This window comes from Balearica regulorum, chromosome 5 (assembly GCF_011004875.1).
Source record: "Balearica regulorum gibbericeps isolate bBalReg1 chromosome 5, bBalReg1.pri, whole genome shotgun sequence".
NCBI lineage: Eukaryota > Metazoa > Chordata > Aves > Gruiformes > Gruidae > Balearica > Balearica regulorum.
This window is the reverse complement of record NC_046188.1, coordinates 3,156,869-3,178,435: the sequence shown is the minus strand read 5'-3', so window position 1 is coordinate 3,178,435 and position 21,567 is coordinate 3,156,869. Positions and strand designations below refer to the sequence as shown.

General features: G+C 43.7%; 2 protein-coding genes across 6 annotated transcripts; one reads left to right on the top strand and one right to left on the bottom strand.

Annotated features, from left to right (window-relative positions):
- Window positions 1–577: 577 nt before the first annotated feature.
- On the bottom strand, window positions 578–5,026 carry DMAC2L (distal membrane arm assembly component 2 like). 2 transcript variants are annotated; one of them, XM_075753164.1, is made up of 5 exons: window positions 4,903–5,026; window positions 4,559–4,668; window positions 3,231–3,439; window positions 2,276–2,447; window positions 578–1,146 (listed from the first exon to the last, which is right to left on the bottom strand). In XM_075753164.1, the coding sequence occupies exons 2-5, from the start codon at window positions 4,660–4,662 to the stop codon at window positions 1,032–1,034; spliced, it is 600 nt and encodes a 199-aa protein (XP_075609279.1). In that variant the 5' UTR covers window positions 4,663–4,668; window positions 4,903–5,026; the 3' UTR covers window positions 578–1,031. The 2 variants fall into 2 exon arrangements, with proteins under 2 accessions (XP_075609279.1, XP_075609278.1); XM_075753163.1 differs by having other exon boundaries at window positions 4,765–4,958.
- L2HGDH (L-2-hydroxyglutarate dehydrogenase) lies at window positions 4,934–20,292 on the top strand. 4 transcript variants are annotated; one of them, XM_075753156.1, is made up of 10 exons: window positions 4,934–5,045; window positions 5,271–5,386; window positions 7,180–7,331; window positions 8,566–8,697; window positions 10,872–11,034; window positions 11,708–11,742; window positions 12,986–13,153; window positions 15,028–15,185; window positions 16,440–16,571; window positions 17,541–20,292. In XM_075753156.1, exons 1-10 carry the CDS (start codon window positions 4,963–4,965, stop codon window positions 17,734–17,736), a joined length of 1,335 nt encoding a protein of 444 aa, XP_075609271.1. In that variant the 5' UTR covers window positions 4,934–4,962; the 3' UTR covers window positions 17,737–20,292. The 4 variants fall into 4 exon arrangements, with proteins under 4 accessions (XP_075609271.1, XP_075609272.1, XP_075609274.1 ...); XM_075753157.1 differs by lacking the exon at window positions 8,566–8,697; XM_075753159.1 differs by lacking the exon at window positions 5,271–5,386 and having other exon boundaries at window positions 4,958–5,045.
- Window positions 20,293–21,567: the final 1,275 nt, after the last annotated feature.

Here is a 21,567-nt window from a genome sequence, read left to right as displayed (position 1 = left end):
CCTTCCCTGTGAGGGTGCTGAGGCCCTGGCACAGGGTGCCCAGAGAAGCTGTGGCTGCCCCTGGCTCCCTGGCAGTGTTCAAGGCCAGGTTGGATGGGGCTTTGGGCAACCTGGGCTAGTGGAGGGTGTCCCTGCCCATGGCAGGGGGTTGGGACTGGATGGGCTTTGAGGACCCTTCCAACCCAAACCAGTCTGGGATTCGATGCAGAGGTAGCCGTGTCTGAGACATCACTATGATAGCTGCTTTCTGGGAGTCGCTGCCAACTGCCTTTTTCTTCCTCTACCCCCACTTCAGGAATTTGACTAAAAAAAGCTCAAGTCTTCCTAAGGGTGAACTGTTCCCTTATTTAGCAGGATTGATATGGATGCAACCGAAGAGGTACACAGAACTAATCTAGTCTGTGTGAGCACACAGCAAAAATCCGTGCAAAGGCGTATCTATGAGACCCTGTTCCACAACTACAGCAATGTTCAGTTCACCTACTCGGTGTTTCTGGCAAGGCCAGACCGCCTGTGTGGAGGTCACTGCATTTAAAACCACCAAAGGCTATGCGAGTCACTGCATGAAGAACAGAAAAAAGGCCCATAAGGTATTTTATTAAATCGGCACCCGCTGACTGGGTGAGATTCTCGGAGAGTAAACCGCTCTCATTCCCACAGCACCAACAGCATGCAATACAGGCGTACAGCGCTGCTCTTTCACAACACCGACCTTCTTCCCACTCTCATCTTGTACAATAAATGCTATAAAATATTTGAAAACTACTAACTGATGTATTAACAGCTTCCTATAAAACCAGGGAAAAAAACGACCATGCTCAGAAGCGTGCCTTCTCTGTTGTTGATTCACCACATAGTTTAAGCTTAATAAAACTTAATTGCATAAAAGATTGCATGCAGCTTTTAAGGCTGGATTGGGAGATCTGGGCTTATTTCCATACGTGGAAATACAGTGGTGTCTACAACTTAATTTACGCAACAAATGATAAATACTATGAAATTGAATACATCTCAGTTACATGCAAGCGTGTTTATTCTAAATCCAGCTCCAGCTCCAGGTTTGGCAGTGCCTGCTGAAGGATACGAACGGTAGTTTCTTTCTCTCTTATTCCAGGAAGGTCACTCAGATACAAATATTCAAGGTTCCTATAAATATTTAAAAAGAAAAGTCAGCAACTACTATTTAACTGTTGACACAGAAATTAGACAAAGGATTATTCTACCATAGTTATTTTGAGTATTTTAAAAGGTTACTGGTTCTAGCGGAAGTTTTTTTCTGAAGTGGGTGCTTAAAGTTTTTAGCTCACCTTCTACACAGCTTAAAAAGACATCCTGGACCTCCCACATCATGAAGCTTCCCTCATATTAAACAGTATTAAATAATTGCACTTTAGTAAAAGTTATTTTAATGTAAAGAATAATTAGAGTAATATAGAAAGTCCTTAATAATAACTTTCTGTAGGATGAAATCCAAGTCACCACATCACCCATTTTAGATGGCTATTAACTCCCTGTAGTACTAAACAGTTCACAGGTGCTTTAAGGCCACAGTTGAACAAAGCACGTACGGATGTGCTTCAGAGCTGCGGAGGTGCACAGTCTCCCGCAGAGATAACTAAGTGATAGGAAGCAGTGTGAGGTGTAGAAAGACAAGTGGAAGTTACAGGACACCGGCAAAGCCTGCCTTGAAAAGCAGCTGCAGCAGCGGGGTCAGGCGTAGGAACCAGGGCAGCTGTTAGTTACTTATTCTCGAGCAAAACCTGCCTGAGGTGCCAACGTGAAAGGAAGCTGTACATGGTCGCTGCTCCTGCGAAGGTGGTGTGTCGGCAGAGAGCACGCGTCCTGCTCTGATTTGTGCAACAATCAGCACTGCGTAAGTGACTTCAAGTGCAAGTGGGAGATGCTGCGCTCAACTCTGAAGACAGAAGCGCAACTATGGATTCTCGTACTGCAGCAGAGGATTCTGGCTTTCTCAGCTGCGGACCCCAGTGCTCTGCAACTCCCTGACACCAGCCTTCACAGGCTGATTAATATCTGTATGTTAATCCACGTCTTTTCAGAGCCAGCCACAACACTGTCTTCAGGCAGGCCTGCAGTGGCAGTGCCGTCCCTCCCAGGCTGTGGTTCAGGTCAGTCCCCAGGCCCAGCCGCCCCACGGCCCCACACACCTGAAATAGCCCAGAAACATTCAGACTTTACCCCTTCCACTCAACATAGTCCCAAACCTGCGGGGTGGTAACAATAGGGAGCAAGAAGAGCTCAGTAGCTCACGTACATCAGCTTGTGAAGTGCAATGATGCCTTTATCTGTGACGTTCCCACAGGAAATTATCTTCAGCTGGAGGAGACTCTTCTGGAGATTCTTGGTCTCACTGAGCCTCTGCAGACACTCATCCTGTATGTAAATACACTTCTGCAACTTGATTTCTGTGACATGTTCGAGACCATCTGGAAAGACAAAAATGAGTATTTGCTTCAGAGTACCAGGAACAACCTGTACTGGTTGTTAAGGTCTCAATTTGGTAACTGCCTCCAAAAGCACACAGCAACATGTTCCTCTATACAGTGAGCCGTAATGCACAATGAAGTTCCAAATTCCCTTTACGGTACTTAAAATATATGAAAGCCCCAGGGTTTGCAGCCTTTTGGTAAGATTTAAAGAGCTTTGACATGGGCAAGTAACAAAAAAAGCTCTACAAGTTTGGGAGATAAACAATAACTCTGCCTTAGGAATGTATAATACAGGAAATTCAATAAGGAAATACAATGGTCTGTTCCCCAATTTGGTTTTTGTTATTTAAAGGAGACCTGAAACAATCTCTTTTTTATTTTGTAAGAAACTGAGAGCCTGCTGCTTTTTTTTTTTTTTTTTTTGGTGTTTGAAGACATCATAAATGCCTGGAGAACACCAAAACCATCACTTGGTTTAGAAAAAAAGAATATTTGAAGTGGTGCTTTTTGCTACCAACTACTTAACTATGAACTCGACGAAACAGCCAATCTTTGTTGCACTTCCTTAGTGCTACTGTCACCTCAGGCAAGGGCTGATGCAGTTCCCAACCTTTTCCTGCTTCACACCACACCTCCAGCAAAATGTTAGGAACTGCTGAATATTTGTAGAGCCATTTTAAGGAAAAAAAGATAGAAGGGGAAAAAAAATCCTCTATATCTTACTAAGGAATGAGAAAATGATGATTCAGTATAATCTTAGCAGAGCTCTGTCTACATTACCCAAATAGTCAAATCCTCTGTACATGATGCAAGACTCAGTGGCGTTAATTGCTTCAATCTTGTATTTCCCCAGGGGCCCTGTTGGGAGACCGTTGTAGTCCTGCTGCCATTTCTGAGAGCCTTGGTAGCGCACCAGGGCACCACATCGCAACAGCCATTCTGAAGCTGCTCTGTCGGGGCCGACGGCCTGTATGCGTTCGTAGTCCACTCTGCCAAGACAGAAAGAGCATTCACATGGTTTTTACAATGATGTGGCAGATTTATTGTCTTGACGATAATAATACTGCACAAGAAATATTTGGTTATGTGCATGGTAAGATGTCAGAAAAGTAAGAGTATGATTTAGTGGGATTATTTGGATCATGCTGGTTCTTAATCAGTCTGGCATGAGGGGGTTTTTAACTTGTTTTAACTGGCAGATGCTTTTGGTAAAAAAAAAGAAATAATACAAATGCAACTTGACTTAACCCTTCGAACTGATTGTTTCCTTCCATGTCTGTACGCAGAGATGAAAAGTTCCTTTCTCTACCCAGAATAAGGCTTTCCAACAATCGCAAATTTGTCTCCCAAACATATTTTGCTTATATAAAAGCCTCTCATTGTGTGTCACATCTATGTCATTCCTGAAGCTTTTTTCCCTCAACAATTACATTTCAAAAAGACACACTTCAGCAATTAGTTAAAATCCTTGGAGCTGTTCAGGAAAAGGCTATCATTCTCAGTCTGGTGAGGAATGCTGAAGACAGAAGCAGAGCTGGAAGCGACTCCTGTCTGGTTGAGCTTCCAGCCCCACTACAGCAATCAGCTAAACCATACAACCCTTTTCACAGAGCAAGAAGACATAAGGCAAAACTATTAGCTACCAGCAAAAGTTATGGGCAGAGGAAGAGTTTCACAGAGAAAGGTTTTATCTTTTTGAAAAAGAAATGTGGAACCCTTGGGTGGCTGAATCACATTGTAAACGATGGGTTGGTTAGAGGCTTTTCTGAATAACTAAAGGGCCCATGGTTGTGCTACTGGTTTAAATGCATTTGGAGGTCAAAACAAGACTGGCATTTAGGGAGAGAGTCCGCATGGCCAGCTTGGCTTGGCCACCCCGGGGAGGGGAGCAAAGCACACGCCTTCCTCTGGAAGGCCATGGCTTCCTACCTCGAAACAGGTAAGGAACGACCCCTGCCAGGCATCCACGTGCAATCTCGGGGAAAGAAAAGCACTGATAACAGAAAATGTTCCCTCCGGTCCTGGGACATAACACTTCGTGCCTCAAAACCCGCGCAGTGGATACGTGGGACCCGTTCACTGCCTTGTGCACACCGAGCCACGCTTACTTGTTGAACACGGCATTCAGCCATCCCCAGAAGTGTCTGCAGGTGCTCAGCAGGGGCAGCTTGTTTAGGCTGCACACCGGCTGCACGAGTTTTCCCAACAGCATCGCGTTCTTGAAGAAAAGCAGAGAGGGGAGTTATCTGGAGTGTCAGCGCCAGCTCCCGAAGCAGCAGGACGGGCAGCCCATAACTTCCCCTCAAGGCCTAACCAGGTCTGTCAGCCCAGCAGGAACGACGGCTGCAGGGGAAGCTCGGGATCCCCTCCTGCCGGGCTGCCCCCAAGGGCCAAGAGGGCAAACCGTACGCGGAGCCCTGCCCGGCCCGGCCCGGCCCCGATCGCCCCTCACCGCCGCCGCAGAGCGGGCACGGAGGAGGAGCCCGGCCTGGTGTAGATCGCCGCCCCCAAAATGGCGGCAGCGGCGCTGCTGCGGCAGCGGGCGGGCGGTGACGGGGCCGCGGCGCTGTGGCGGGCCCAGCGCCGCCAGCGCAGGTGAGGCCGCGGGGCTGGCGCGGTGGGCGGCCCTGCCCGAGCCCCGTCGCCTCCTTGGCGCGTCCGCCTAGGGTCCTGCCCGCGCCCCCTCAGCGCTTCCCTCACGGCCGGAGGGCAGCCGCGGTGCGCCGGGCCGGGTCGGGCCGTCACTCTCCGCTCAGGGTCGGGGCGGGAGGCGGGCTGCCCCCCGGGGGTGAGCTTAAGGCCGTGTCTGTCTCCGTGCAGCACTTTCGACGTGGCGGTGGTGGGCGCAGGAATCGTGGGGCTGGCCTCGGCTCGGGAGCTCGTCCGGCGGCACCCCTCGCTCTCCTTCGCCGTGCTGGAGAAGGAGAAGGAGCTAGGTATGGTGCTGGCGCGTCTTCCTCAGCCGTGCGTTTGGGTTACCTGGTGTCGGTCTGTCAGAAATCGTTACTGAAGCACACGTTCACCAACGCGTCAGTATTTCATGAACATACATGTACAGGGAAGCCCAGTTTTTGGGTGGATGAGCAGCAGTGGGACAACATCTGTCCTCGTTGCTGAAGCAGGTGATGGATTCCACCCCAGGAGGAGCATCTTCGTTCCCAGGCACCGCTGGTTTTGCCCTGACGGGATTTCTTCCTCCCTTCACCCAAGGATGCATTCTTCAGTGGAGAAGCAGAGCTGTCATCAGCCTGTGCTCCACTGCTGGGACTTCAAGTTAGGACTTTAAAGTTAAGAAAGACTGAACATTGCTGCTTCGTTGTTTGAAAGCAGCGGGTCTGACTGGCCTGGGGCCCCAGCAGCAGCAGGGATTTCAGGGAAAAGGACAAGGAGGGTGAACGACTCAAGTAAGGAGCAGGGCACGTCCAGTTTAGTGCCGTGGAGAGGCTGAGCTGAGAAATGGTGCCAGGATGGCTTTTTGGTGGAGCACAAGGAGAAGAGTGAACAGCAAACAGGGATGGTTGGTGGGTAGAGAGGGAGGGCTGGGAAGTGGAGCTGCTTAAAAATACCTGGGAGCTGCTGGTCTGGGTAAAGTCAATTAATTGCCAGAACTGTAAACCGCAGTCATTTGGCCCATGTTTCTGGATATCCCTGTGCAAGGTGCTGTCATTTGCACGGGAGGTCGAAGGTAAAGAACTAACAGAGGGATAAGTGGGAAGATATCACTAGTTATTGACCCAGTGTTAGCCAAAGTAAAACGGCACAGCATCCAGTGTTGCCTGCTTACATAGGAAATCTTGAAGCACATAAGTCCTGGCTTTGAAGTAGGAAAGAATACTCCCATTGCTTAATTGTTTGAAAGCTTTTCTGGCTCACCCAAGTACAAGCACAGGTTCACTGTGAGCAGTTTTTTCACACCAAGTACTTATGCAGATGTGCGGTCACTCGGTAGGTGGGAGCAACCCCAAGGGATCACATCAACGGCCAACTCCGAATAAGACCTACAAGCCCAAGCTCTGGTTTTAAACAGCTCCATCAGCCAAGCTATACATCACTCCTGAGTCATTACATGTGTGATATGAAGTGGCTTTTTATCTCCAAGACAGGGCACGCATGAAGTGATTAACAGTTGTGTGAGTGTGAAGCAGGGATGACCTTTGAAGTCAGTATTTTAAGAGGGAGAACCTGCCCAGATTACTGCAGTAAAAATGTTTGTGATATTTTTCACCTCTATTTTACTTAGTGGAAGAGGACATAGCAACATAATCCAGTTTACAAATACTTGAAAAGCCTACGAGGCCTGCCAGCATGTCCAAAGAAATTGACGGTTGCACAGACATTATGTTAGATGAGGTCTTTAAGGATGCATTTCATTTTAAAAATTGGATTTCTTAAAATTAATTTTAACATGCAGAAATTTTTGATTGATTTGCCTGCAATTGTAGCTCTTGGAGCAAAAATTTGTGATTTTTTTTTTTCCCTGTTGATTCAACTCATTGCAAGCTGTGATGGTTTATTATTAACTAGGTCTTGCTGTGTCAGTATTTTTTTAGCCTTTTGAGACCAACGGAGGAATTGTGTTTGCTGTGCAGTTACCTTATTGGAGCATCTCTTGTAACACTGATTTAGGGCAGGACCTCAAATTGCTCACTCTTCTGACAGCTGAAGTAATTAAGGTACAAACCAATCATGGGAACATGTATTTTAATAATGTATTCTTCTTTCTATTTAGCTCATCACCAAAGTGGACATAACAGTGGCGTGATTCACAGTGGAATTTACTACCAACCTGGATCTCTGAAGGCTAAGCTGTGTGTGCAGGGTGCAGCCCTCTGCTACAAGTACTGTGACCAGAAGGGAATACCATATAAACAATGTGGGAAGGTATAGGGACTGCTGCGTGTTCTTACTTTACCTTTGGAAACAGAGACTGTATATTGTATGTTACATTGTATAGCACAGGCCTGGTTGTAGTCGTTCTCCTGAGAGATGAGTTTCTACCTTCAGGATGAACTTGCCTTTTTGTTTTCTTCTTTCCAACAAGTCAAATCAGTTCATTTTCTGGGCCTAAATCATAATTATCCTTATGTGGGGGCTGAGATGAAGTAGCGCAGGTAACAGTGGGAGCCAAGCCCCATCTGGGTGCAGATCTCTCCCAGCTCTGGGGTGCGGAGGGGAGATCCCTGGATGTGGGAGCGTTGGTGGGCCCTGCACCAGTGCAGGTGGTGGTTGTCCTGGCCTGGCTGTGTGCAATGCTGTGTTCCTGCAGCGCTGGGCACAAGGTGGCACTGTGGATTTGCTCTGCGGTACACCTGAAGTTACAAGCCTGCTCTCAACTCAAAGCACCAAGACAGCAGAATTGCTCTGTAGGAGCCAGTTTGAGCTTGGGCAGGGCTAGCACTGACCCAGCAGCATTGTTGGTCCTTTGCTGACAGTGAATTTGTGTACTTCTGCATCACTTTCCCCAGCAGCATTTATTCTGGGGAAGATGATGTTGAGGCTTTACAGCTTGTTTTACATAAAGCAGCCCCAGGCCTGCAGAACTTAGTGCCTTCTCAACGCAAAGGTTGCCAGACCTGGGCTGGACCTGCAAGTAGTATGGTCTGGGCAAGCTTGGCACAGATAATTGGTGGTCTGGATAAATCTCTTGTGATAGTTGTGAGCTAACTGCATGGTTAAATGCAGTGAAGCTGGTACAATTCAGTTCAGATACCATGTCAGAACATGTTCTTACTCTCGTATCGAGACTGCTTGAGATTTGTAAATCTTGGGTTAAGTTCAGTTTTGTGTCTGGAAAGATCCCAGTGGCTCTTTAAAACCATATTCTCTTCTTTCACGTTTGTAGTCTCATGGCAAATATTATCCATTGGTAGTAACTTAAACTCAGTTTAATATTTGTTTTTCACTCTCCTTTAATATATTAGTGCTTTCCAATAATAGGTATTTATAGAATCTTGTGCAATTAATGGCATAAACCACATTTTTTTTCGCCCTCTTGAATTATAATTCACTGTTCCCTCATGCATTATTGATTGCTTGTTAGCTTGGGCTTGATGCCAGACCTGAACTGGCTTTGTATATTTTACTCACTGGAATGCCTCGTTATCTTTTTCTGAAGCTAATTGTAGCCGTTGAACAAGATGAAATTCCAAGACTCAAAGCTCTATATGAAAGAGGGCTGCAGAACAATGTCCGCGGTCTAAGACTGATTGGAGCAAAAGAAATACAAGCGAAAGAACCCTTCTGCAGGGTAAGGGATTTGCTTGTTTTTATTTGGCATGTAAGAAAGACTTCAGTTTCTCAGATGACATTATTTTTTAATTTAACATAAATATGTTTCTGGCCTTGAGGTAATTTGCATGAGTGACAAGTTCAAAAGAGCCTGAAAACTGAGAAGAAATGTAACTTTCAACAAAAGTAAATCTATCCATTTATTTGTGGAACTTTTTAGCTCAGCCCAATCCTTCATATGCATTTGCCATTACATCCACATCAGATCAGGTCTAACACAACATAAGTTGATCCCGCAGAATTTTGGTGAGACTTTCACCTCAGATTTCACCTGTTCTCATTCTCTTGCTCATCAGTTCATAGTTCATCAGTTCTCTCTGTGCTGAAGTCATAAAGAGCTGTTGCTGCACTAATTGCAAATGATGTGCTGGCTGTTTCATAAGGGCCAGCATTCACAGATTAGAGAGCAGGTAATCCATCTCACTTGCAGCCTACAAAAGGAATGAGGACTATTTGAGTCCAAGTAGGAGACTGCAATTCCCTAGTCCCTGTGCAGGACTGAATTTAAAGGCAAATGGACAGACCCTACAAGCTGTTCAGACTTCATCCTTTTCCCAGCTGTACACAGGCGTGTCCTCCCTGATATTTATATGCTCAGAAACAAAAAACCCCAACATTTATCTCACCAATGACAACAAGTTGTTGTTGTTATTATTATTATTATTATTATAATATTTTTAATCTTTAAATTTTTCCCCTTCTTCTTGCAGGTGCTTGCTTATATGTGTTTGTGGTTGATAGGCAGATTTTCCTTTGCCCAGGTTAGAGCTGCTATATCTGAGTTTATGCTGAGATGATTCTGCTCTTCCCGCTAAAATTATTTAACTTAGAGTAAAGCTTGATAGTGCGGCAATGAAAATTCCTTCCCATCTGTAAGTGCAGATTTGGATCAAGCCAATTTCAATCCACTTGATTCCTACACATGTGATTGTTATGTAGCACTTCTCAGCTTGTATGTTTTCACAGTAGGAGAAATGTGAATAGTTTATGGAATACAGATTTGTTATTGTTTAGGTATAAATTCACCATACTGTTTCATCTGGCAGCTTGCTGTTGGTGTAGCTGCCCGACTCATTGCTTATGTGTGCTTGTAAGTACAGACAAAAATTTTCTGGAGAGAAATATTTTTAATCTTTTTTTTCCTCATAAACATTTTGTATCCACTCCTTAAAACATTCGTTGCATGTTCAAGATCCAGCTGAGCATTTACTTCTGCAAATGAGTAGTTTCAGATGGGTCTTACTTCATTTGCTTTGGTTTCCTGAGCTGAGTCCTTTCCTCATGAGCAAAGGGAACTTGAATGCTGTTATAAAACATTGCACTGTGTACCAAGTGGAGAGAAAGGTTTTCTGTAAGATACAGTTTTACCAACTGTTCTGGTTGTCTTGGGCATGTAAATGGCCCCAGCTATTGTAGTATCCGAGTGGCTGACAGTCTTCTAGTGTAGTTACACTTGCAGAATCTCTCTGAGATAAAGCAGTCCTACTATCCTTATTTTCTAGCCAGAACTAGGAAAATATTGTGATGTCATCTAGCATGATAAAAATTATGTGAGAAACTGAGCCTTTTTGGTATAAAGATAGTAAAAGGTCTCTGAGAAACGTTAAAAGTTCTAGCTACGCACTGGACCTGAACCCTGCTTTCTGCTAGGACAAGTGTAGGCTGTTGTCTAATTCAGAAGAGACTTTTCTGATGTGCAATGCATAAGTGTTGCGATGATACCTTTTAGCCTCGCAGAGGCGTTGGCAACAGCCATGCATCAGGTGGAGCTCCCAAGTGAGCGTTCGAAGGTGAAATTGCATAGTGCATGGTGAAAAATAAGTACATATTAGCGGAAGCCAAGATTAGGTAACCTGTTTTATCATGAAGCGCTCTGTCAAGAAGGTTTGTTTATGCTGTAGTCACACAATCACTTAATCTACTGTGAGTAGTTTTCGCCATATTAGTTGTCAGCAAACACGAACACTGGAGGTGGCACGTGGAGAGGCTGGGAACAAGCAGCCAGGATGGGGAGGCAGCGGTACTCCCTTCTCAACGGCAATGCACATTATTCCAGATGAAATATTCTCTGTATTGAAGACCAAAGTCCACATACACCTTTCACTGTTCTTCTGTGTCTTCATACTGTTTCAGGGTCTGATGGCCCTTGATTCTCCATATACCGGCATTGTGAATTACAAACAAGTGGCCCAGTCCTATGCTGAAGACTTCCAGGAGGCAGGTGGGACGATCTTGACTGATTTTGAAGTTACAAACATGGAGATGGCTAAAGAAAGTTCTGCAGAAAGTGAAGATGGTAAGGCGGTTTTTTGCCCTCCATTTACTACAGTCCTGCCAAAGATTTTGTTCAAAACACATTTGCTTCAACTGAAATCATGTTTCTGAACCTTTCCGTCTCATAGGGAAGAGGTAAAAGGCAAAATTACAGGATCACAGACTGGTTTGGGTTGGAAGGGACCTCAAAGCCCGTCTAGTTCCAACCCCCTGCCATGGGCAGGGACACCCCCCGCTAGACCAGATTGCTCAAAACCCCATCCAACCTGTATGTTAGAGTATTAATGATCTTAAAGTATCAAGCAAACACGCTTGTTTTTTTTCTCAGGCAGGTCACCCTTCAGCTGAAACATTTAATGCTGATGGAAGAAAATTACAGTAAAAGAGAGAAAGCGGGTTGTTCTCTCCTATTAAAATCAGATTTAGCTGAATATTGCATGTCTATTCTTGTGGTAGTGCTTTTTGTTTATCCTGGAAGGCAGGTAGGATCAGTGCTGCTACACATATGGAAGAATAAAACCCACCCACCTATTAATTCACTAATACGGTTATGTCCAGCAATATCAGTTATGTTAACAGTAGTTGCTCCATAGCTTGGAGATCTTCCAGTGGAAGAACCCTTAATCCTGACAAGCTGCTTGTTCAGTTTTCTGTTACATATTCTATTAATTCCTTCTCGTCTAATTCTATTACAGGACTGAAATACCCAGTCATTGTTAGGAACTCAAAGGTAAGAACTAAGCTGAAGATTTAATTGCTTAATAGGAAGCTATTTCTACTTTTCTGAAGAATTTTTGTTGAGTCCTGGTGGATTAATCAGCTCTCTAAGAAAAGTTAAAAGCTGCTGTTCAGTAACATGATCGCTGTCACCTAGGACTGCTTTTATAAAACAACTGCAATTGATTCTTGACAAAGCATATGAGCATGTTCAGATTTTACTGTGTTCTGGGAATAATAATGAAGGAATAACTTTATCTTTCTGCTGCCTGACTTGTGTTTGACTGTATACGTCCCTTCTTTATTTGCACATTCTTACGTTTTTTGTTTTGAAGGACTCCTTTTGTGACTTACTTATTTGGTGAGAAGGTGAGAAACACCTATTTACATGTTTGCTTTTGGTCTTTGGCATCTATGAAAATGATAAGGGGGCATTTAGAATTATTTTTATCATCAGAAAGCCACAAGCTAATTTAGTAAAACAGGTGTATATACTGGTGTCATTCCTGCAAGTCAGTCAATGCTGCACAGGAAATGCACTTGTAACCTTTTCACCTTCAGGAGAGAATATCTGGACTCTGCTTGGGGGGGGGGGGGGGGGGGGGAAGACAAACAAAAAGATCCCCAACCTCATTTTCCCCCACCCCCCCTGGTTTTTAAAGTTAGTGCTACTGCTTTCTTGCTCTATTTCTGCTCTTTCATTAAAAAGTAGCTTCCAAAATCTGTTAGATTCTCTCACCAAATACTGATATATTTTTAAAAAATGTTATTATTTTTATGGAAACATTTTTAGTTGAAGCAAAACCCCGTGGTATTTGAAAACAAATACTGTGAGCTAGCTAGCTAATAGTTTGTGATTTTATTTATTTAGATGGTAAGGTGTTTAGATATTAAACAGGTTCTGTGTTCTGGGAACTCAACCTGAAGGTAGTCTGAGAATTGATGAGTTCTTTTTTTATTCTTTTTTTTTTTTCTTCCCCTTCCCACCCCTTTTCTATAAAGATTCTGCCAGTCCTACCTGCCCGCTGAATTGCCATTTTAGAATAGTTGTTCTCCAGGGACTAAAGGAGAATATTATAAAGAATTAAATTAAACAATTAAATGTTTCTGCATCCTTTTGAAAATATGATTGATTTTCTTTCTAGTCTTGACTCTTTTTTTTTTTTTTGTTCCAAAGCTCATAGGTGATGGGTGGGTTTTTAGTAGATATGTTGATTTTTTTGTGTGTTTTGTGTTTTGTTTTGTTTTTTCCACAGGGTGAGGAAATCTACTGTCGGCACATTGTTACCTGTGCAGGACTTTACTCCGACCGCCTGTCTGAGATCAGTGGCTGCAGCCCTGAGCCTCATATCGTACCCTTCCGTGGTGATTATTTGGTGCTAAAACCAGAAAAGTGCTATATGGTTAAAGGAAATATTTATCCGGTATGTTCTCTCTTGTTTGTCTTTCCCAGTGTACTCTAAGAACTGCTAAAACTACAGAAATAAGGGCAATATTGCATGGTTGTTAGACTGCAGATAGTGATGTACAACATGTGGATGTAGATTCAGTTGCTTTCTGACAGGACAGCTTGTTTTTGTTAATTCTTGAGGAACTGGTAGAAGTACCATGTGGGAAGTTATTGCCAGAAATTCTTTTTGTTTGTGTTTTTGTTGTTGTTTTGGGGGGTTTTGGGTTTTTTTAATAGGGAAAGAATGAAACATTTAGCATGATAGCCACATGCCCACAAAAGCCTGGCTTCTTTCTTTATGTTATAAAATAAATTTATAGGCAGGATTCAGAAGTCAGTGAGGGCCAACAGTAAATAATAAATTACTTGGAGGTAAGGTTTTATCTTGTGTGCTAATACCCAAAGTTCAGATTCAGATATTTGCCTTTCAACTTCATCTTTGAATTAGCTTTACTTCGTGTGACAAAAAAGAGAGATGGGAGGAAAAGGACAAGCTTCCTACCATCTAATATAGACAAACAGTGTGATGAAGAAGAGCAGTCCCAGGCAGAAAGTGAAGTTAGCAAGCAAGAAGAGAGAATTCCTAGGGCAGCATTTTAGTTAATTCATGCAGTACATCGAAATACTGCCTTTCCAAATACGAATTTAGAGTTACCTGCTAAACACTGGAGCGGGTCACCCAAGTGAGATTATGGAACCCTGGGCATTGGGAGTTTGTCTGACCTCTTTTCACCTGGGAATGGTTTGGGATCCTGTCTTGGGATGGGAGGAACTGGCTGGGATGTGAGGATACCTTCCAGCCTTGTTCCATGGCTGTGTGAGGATAGTCTGTACTCTTTGAATTTTATTTTTTTGTAATGGCCAAATATAGTAATAAGATTAGAAAATGACGCAACTCTGTGGTATGTTACCAGAAACGTAATGTAGTTTGGGGAGTGGTTGCACTAAGCTTTGAAAGTGTTAAAAGCATATTTTTAACAGGAAAATCAGTGCTCTGAATACAGAAAGGGAACATATCTTAAAACACTTTTTAGTCATAACAATACTGTTTTTTGAGAAATTCCCAATACTTGCTTAATTTCAGACTATGACACAGTCACCTCTGTAGTCACCTTTTCTCAATAGCTAAAGATCTTGAAGTGCCAGCGCATGAAGAGGTGTGCTTAGCTCATTCTGTTTCAGTCTTCGCACTCAATTACTCTGTATTCCATTTGCACACAAAAAAGAAACTTCAGATGCTTATTATTAGCATTAATCAGGCTTGCTAACTGCATGTTGTTTTGAGTGATAGGGAATGGTGAGGGTTTCCTAATATTTTATAACCTATTTTATTGCAGTATAAGTACTACTGATGAATGGCATTAGTGTGTCGTTGGTTTTGTTGTGGGTTGATTTATGTCCAGAGAAATCACGTGTACCTTTTTTTTCTGTTATTTGTTTTGCTTTTACCTCAGATGCAGTCTTACTTGGCCCTGCTTCACTCTTCAGGGTTTTAAATTAGTTGCATGCTATAACTGCACAATTAACAAGCAGAAAAACCAGCGCAGGAGCCAAAGTGTATGGTTATATGACTCGAATTTTGTTGTAGTGATTGGAAAGAAAATGGCAAATTTACTTCTTCACTTGTTCATTTAAAAATAGTTCTTTCCATTTATTGAGGACAACTCCTTTACTGTGTTTTGCTTTGTTTTATTCACTCTCTCACACAATAAACTGTAAATGTCTGTACTGTCCTCCTCACAAATGTTTTCCATGTGTCCTGGATGAGTTGTTTGACTTGAGTGGTTGCGTGGCTGTTTCTCTGATCTGGTTTGTAACAGCTGTAGTAATTTTTGTGCCCCACTTTAGGTTCCCAATCCTCGATTTCCTTTTCTGGGATTTCATTTCACACCAAGAATGGATGGCAGCGTTTGGCTTGGTCCTAACGCAGTACTAGCCTTTAAGCGAGAGGGCTACAAGTTGTTTGACTTCAGCACTGGAGACTTTTTAGATGCTGTAACGTACAGGTAATATCTTGTCTTTTTGTCTACTGAACTTAGTTATTTAAATGTCAGCTTGTGACTCCATGGAAGCAACTTCTTGTCAAAAAGCCTGCTTTTGCCAAGTTTTTGGTGTGTTTAAAGACAGTTGTGCTGATAAGCGTGGACTTCTCCAAGACATTTGACTTGATGTAATCTAATATTTGAATTTTCATAAACTACCAAGACGTGTCTCAGCTGGTCTGAGAATGTGGCTGCTCGTCGGAAGGTACTGCTGAGCCATGTTGCTACTAGTGGAGCTCTTCCAGGATTGGTTTTGGTCCAATGCAGTGTAATATTTTAATCAACCTAGACAGTGTGATTAAAATACCTGCAGAGGATGCTTGGAAGAGAGAACAGAGTGGTCTGAATTGCCGTGTTAAACTTTATCAGACCATCAATATATGTTTAAAAAAATCCAAGTGCAAGGAAGTACATTAAGGGCCACGAATGCAGGCCGGGAATCTGTCTTAGAAGGTATGTCAGAGGAATTAGGAGTCATTGCTGAAACTGCAAACACAAATGAACAGAGTATCTGTAGAAGTCGAGAGAAATCTTGCTTCTCTATGAGGGGCTGGACAGACCACTACCAAGTGCTCAATTTTAGAAATTAGACTTGAAAAAGAATGTGAAAATATTGGGGAGGATCCAAGGAGAGGCTGAAAAACAGGTCAGGGAACTGGAAAATAGCTTTCTGGCAAACAGCTCAACTTAATGCAGTTTATTCAAGTAAAGAGTTGAAAGCATCTTGATCGTTGTCTCTGGATTTTTATACTGGAAGACTTAAGGAAAGCAAAGCAAGCAAACAAGATTTGCAGAGACATAACAAGATTCATTGACTGAAAACTGAGGGTTTTAGGAGCGCAATGATCTTTTCAGAACGATTGTGGAAGAAAGTCTCAAGTGCCATGTCTGTCTTCCCTCCTGCATGTGGTTTTCAGTCTCTTGCCATTTGACTGGACCAGAGAAAAATCCTGGACATAGGAAGGACTGGAGTTCAGAGTTAATTCTCAAAGAAAGAATGTAAATGCAACACTACAGCTCTGTAAGCAAGGTTTGTTGAAGCAGGGAAGGACAACTGTGTATTTCTCAAGTAGAAAGCATGATCGGATTACTGATGTTGGGAATGGGAACTTTTGCCACGCAGCTGCATTTGCTACCTTCTTCGACAGCATTAGGTTGATGTGGCTGCATTTATTATGGAAGATTCGTTCTTACTGCAGTTATTTTTTCTCTCTACAGTGGGTTATGGAAGCTTGTGCTGAGAAACCTGTCTTACGGACTGAGTGAAATGTACAGAGCGTGTTTCCTTAGCGCACAGGTGAAACAACTTCAGAAGTTCATCCCTGAGGTCACCATCAATGATGTACTCAGGTAAAGAAAACGTTTCTAGTTAGTAACACCCAGTGGCTTGTTAAATCTCTTATTTTTAACAGTAGCAAACATAGCATTAGCTTACTCCCTCCACCAAAATACGCTACCAAAGCGTAGAAGCCTTTAGATACTTTCTACAGGAAGACCTTTTGTATTGGGTTTGCATGTGTATAGGCAAGTTTGATGAATATTTGTGTGACTTCCTATACTCTGCATAGGCTGAAAGTCACAATTGTGGCATATTCACAAAAAAGAAAAAGTCCCTTTAACCTAGTGACACATTCAGTAGCCTGAACATAATCTGAGTTCACAAAGAAAGCAAAACCCTAATGAAATTCAGAGGGGAAGCCAGACTATGAGTTGCTACTGAGTGAATATTGACTTAGTTTAATCATCCCAATAAAATTGTGTTCAGCTTCTTACTGTGTGGAGAGAGACACTAATTCAAAGGAGTTTAGAAATACTAAGGAGCTGAAGAGACTTGTGAGGAAAGATGAGGTATTTAAGTACGTGGAGGTGGTTTTAACTGTCCAAACATTTGCAGGGAGAAAATCCAGAATAAGAAAAGCTTAAGCATGGTAAAAGGGAGTTATCCAGTTCAGGCAGTATACTATTGGCACCAAATTCATGTTTGACAAGGGTTGCTATTTCAAAACAAAGGGTTTCCTTTTTGAAAAGAGAAGGCATGTTTGTGTGTGTGGGGAGGAGGGTAACTTCACAACCAGGCAAGATACAGAAGATCCTCTGCTTGGCTACCTGCCCTTGTTTTACCGTAACGACTGCGAGACATTTCCCACTCCGCCTCACAAACGTCAAACTTCCCTGTGCTCCCCCAAAAGCCTGACTGGGCTTTGACTCCACAGTCTGCCTTCCTTACTGTTTCCTTGGGCACTTTCACAAGCTCAGAACAGAATTGATTTTCTGACTTCAGAAAACATTCTTTCTAATGGTGACCTCCATATTTTGCAGGGGTCCATCCGGAGTGAGAGCTCAAGCATTGGACAGTGATGGAAATTTGGTGGATGACTTTGTATTCGATGGAGGGAGTGGAGATATTGGAAGCAGAATTCTTCATGTCAGAAATGCCCCTTCTCCTGCTGCTACCTCCTCCCTTGCCATCGCAAAAATGATTGCAGATGAAGTGAAGCAAAGATTTGCATTGTGAATGATTGACGGGCGTAGTGCAGTTTTACCTCTCTTGTATGTGTAGCAGCTTGTCTGCGTTGAATGAACTCTGCAGCCTTTAATGACAAAGATAAAACAGGCAACGTCTTGCTTGTAAGACCAGCGCTGGTATAGCTGTGCAGTGCAAAACCAGCATTTGAAACGTTTGTCTTTGCCAGCCCACAACTTCACAGCTTCATGAATAGAGTTACAGTGCCTGGTAAGACCTGGTGCAGTACAGCCATCTGCAAGAAAGCAGCAAACAGCCCCGTTCTTCGGAGTAAAGGTTTGTCCAGCTGAGCAGGAAGAGCCTGTGGAGGTGCTGGTGCCAGGCACGACACAAGGGTCTCCCAGGACCATAGTGGGCCGTTACAAGGAGCAGGAAGAGCCTCTGTGGTGGAGTTGCCCACACGAACTTCCCGTGCCTCTGGTCTAAACGTTGCCTCCTCCTCGCACTCTGGAGATATGGTTGGTCCTCTGAAAAACCACAAGCATGGGGTGGTTCTCTGTGTGCTTTCTCTTGGACTCTGTCTAAATTGGAATCTACAGTCCCCTAGCTTACATTAAAGTAATGGAGATAGGAGGATAAGCCCTTCTTAAGGGTTCTGCTGATAGGGAATTAAGGGCTTTATCAGACACTGAAAACAATATTCAGAGCCTTCTATGTGAATGCAGAGTATTTCAGAGAAAAATAAGCCTAACAAGGGATTACCCAATCCAAGTCAATTTAGATACGCTATTCAGATATGCTGTGTATCTGATCCCTGTCTCTATTTTTTTTATAGAGCTGAAATTAAAACATCTACATAAACAGTCATTTTTCATTTAACCTAAATCTGGGAAGTCAGCACTGATCAGTAACTACTTCAGTGGTTTTGGGTTGTGTTTTTTTTTTTTTTCCTTTGGATACTGGTAATGCAAAAGGAGCTTATCTTTGTACAGCATGTTGAGCAATCCAGTGGAAATGGTCTTTGTAAAAGCAAATGTGAAGGGAGGGAGGCTACAGAAACCTGTCTTAATTGAGTCATGTTGCGTACTGCTTCCCTTGGAGCCTGAACAGCAATGAGTCAGGAAGGTTTCCCGTTTCCCTGCAAGAGGGGAGCTCAGAAAGTGCTGGTTACTCTTCTGAACTCTTACTGATACTTGAAGCTTTATCAGAGGTGCACCTGGAAGAGAGTCTGTGTGAAGAACCTGCTTTAAACTACAGAGAGATGGTAAACGAATTTGGTGCTAAGCTAACAGAGTATCTTGGTCTGTTCTGCATAATTGCTATAAAAAAGAATTACGTGGCCCCAGGGACAAAGTACTTGAGAATACTTTTAAAGCAGATGTTCACAGGATGTTGGGTAATACAGATAATTGTGGGTAGTTTGCTACCAGGCAATTTGCCATACTCTTTTTTTTTTTTTTTTTTTTAAGTTACTTTCTGTACTCCTCTGACATGCATGAGGGAGTGTGTTAGCATAAGAGGTCAGGTGTGCTAGCCGATGTCTTTACTGTACAGAGCTGAGCCGCTTTTGAGAGAAAAAGGGCTTAACCTGTCTTTTTATTTCTTTTTTTTTTTTCCTGGTGACATCTACTTTACCAGAAAAGTATACCAGTATAAGGACAACCTGGAAATTCAAAGCCCTTCATAGAAAAGCTTTGGTCATTATTCTTAGCCACAATGGCACTGGACAGAGAGTCAGATATTCCAAATGGTAAAATGCCATACGGCTGCATAAAAAAGTTACACCTTCACAATGGAACAATCATATCTTCACTCCCCGCCAGAAGTGTTGCCTATCAACAGTAAATACTACAAAAGGATTGCAAAAGCAACTTCCTCCCACATGAGGTGTGGCCCTAACATGTATTAACAGAATATAGAACATTAAAATGTAAAGCAGTCATACACTATGGTGAATCTTAAGTCAGCACATTTAACTGTGCAGCGTGCTGTGCTTTTTACTCTCAGGAGGTGATTATTTTGGGGTAGAGTTGGACTGAAGCTTTTAAATTATGAATCTTTATTTAGCATTCTGTGAAATATCTGTATTTTTAGAGAAAAATTATAAACTTTTTTAAAGGAATAACCGGATAATTATGATAATGGGTTTCATACATAAATCGTGTTGCCCATGAAGTGTGAAAATGTATGAATATATTTTTCTAAAAGGGTTTAATTCACTTGGATGACTTAATACCTGTGCCTTTCTCTATTGTGATTAAAATAGTGTCGTGGGGTTTTTTAATTGCTATTAGGTCTGTGTATTTCTCCTGACTTACAGAAAAGTTTCACTGGTATTTGCTAATTCTCATCTGAATTAGGCAGGATATAGCTCTATATAATAGGAGTTACTTTATTGGGACACACACATGACAACACATGACCAAACTTGTCTTCCTAAAGTACCTGTATCTTATCTATGCTTATCACACTGCACAGTTTTTTCTCACACAGGTCTGTATGCAGTGGACAGAACTAGGCTTAAGCTTGATCTGGACCTGTAATGGCATGTGGAATGGTAATTCTTGAAATTCTGAATAAACGCATTAGGACAGCTTTGGACAAACACCATTTGTTCCCCGCAGAGTGTCTTGTAAGGTCAGTCTTAAACTCTGGGAAGAGTATGGCATATTATATCTTTTACAAAATCTTGCAAAGAAATGATGTAGTGCTGCGTGTCATGGCTTACCGGGTAGCTGCTCTGGGGAAAATGAGCTCCTTCAGGGCACTGCCTTGCGTCGGGTCACCACTGCCACACCTCGGAGCAGTTCAGGCTGCCCGGAGAGCACGGGGATGTCACATCCTGAGGAAATGGGCATCTGGGGGCCGTGGAGGTGGGGATAAGGCACTGGGTGAAGGGCTCACCCAACCTGGAACGCCTACTTCCAGACCGGGCATCCTGGCTGTCCAAACTGCAGATTTGTGGATCTCACCACTGTTACTCTGAAGTTGCACGTGGCGTTACCGTTTTGCTCACAGTTTGAGTTTGACAAACAGGCGTCATCCCACAGAAATAACTGTTTTGTTGGAAACCTCCCAGGCTCTTCTGATGCGGCAAGAAGGTTAAGACCACCAAGCGAAAGGAGCTGTCACTGCCTCTGCGAATGCCTGTCTCTGGGAAATGTGTCATAACAAAGGATCACACTCTTGCTGACAGAAAGGCACTTTTTTCTAATTTAATTTATCCACTCCCTTTGTAGACGAGTCTTAAAAGGGGGGTGTTGTATAAGGCGTGAGATTTGAATACAATGCTATGGGAAGGGAAATGAGGGAGAGTTTGGCTGTCTTGGTTGTTCAGGGGGTGGAGGGAGCAGTGACAGCCAGTGTTCTCTGGAGAGAGGGAAAAACAGCCTCTGGGGAGGGAGAAAAACGGCTGCCTGATAGGGATGCTGCTGCAGGTGCCTTCTCGCAGGTGGTTCTGGCTGAGTCTTCCCGCAGGGTGAGGCCGTTTCCAGTAAGGGGAAGGGACGAGAGAAGGAACGAGGAGCCAGAGGCCCAGCACAGCAGATGGCGGAAGGAAGAAGGTGGATCGCTGTACACCTGTGCAGCCTCGCGTGTAGGAGAGGGGGATGCTGTGGGAAGGTAGTGTCCAGCATCCCTGGAACAAGCGGCTACCTAAGAGTGCAGGGTCGTAGCGTGGTGCCACAACTTTGCCCCGCTCCGGATCAATGAACTAGCCCGGGGTGCGCTGTGCGGGCTCTTGCCTCCTCGTCCCGCGGTGACCGCCCGGCGGTGGCGCGGCCAGCAGGAGGCGCCGCGGTAGTGGGCGGGGGAGAGCAGAATGGTGGCGGCTGCGCATGCGCGCCGAGGGCGGCGGCGGTAGCGGGCCGCAGCGAGCGGGGC

What these genes read in the sequence shown, in the direction of transcription:
- L2HGDH (XM_075753156.1), top strand. Translation starts at nt 4,963, where the DNA reads ATGGCGGCAGCGGCGCTGCTGCGGCAGCGGGCGGGCGGTGACGGGGCC. An exon ending in CATATAAACAATGTGGGAAG is followed by an intron (nt 7,332 to 8,565) that starts GTATAGGGACTG and finishes CTTTTTCTGAAG; the next exon opens with CTAATTGTAGCCGTTGAACA. An exon ending in TTAGATGCTGTAACGTACAG is followed by an intron (nt 15,186 to 16,439) that starts GTAATATCTTGT and finishes TTCTCTCTACAG; the next exon opens with TGGGTTATGGAAGCTTGTGC.
- DMAC2L (XM_075753164.1), bottom strand. Translation starts at nt 4,662, where the DNA reads ATGCTGTTGGGAAAACTCGTGCAGCCGGTGTGCAGCCTAAACAAGCTG. An exon ending in CAGAGGATTTGACTATTTGG is followed by an intron (nt 2,448 to 3,230) that starts GTAATGTAGACA and finishes TTGTCTTTCCAG; the next exon opens with ATGGTCTCGAACATGTCACA. An exon ending in ATTGCACTTCACAAGCTGAT is followed by an intron (nt 1,147 to 2,275) that starts GTACGTGAGCTA and finishes AAATATTTATAG; the next exon opens with GAACCTTGAATATTTGTATC.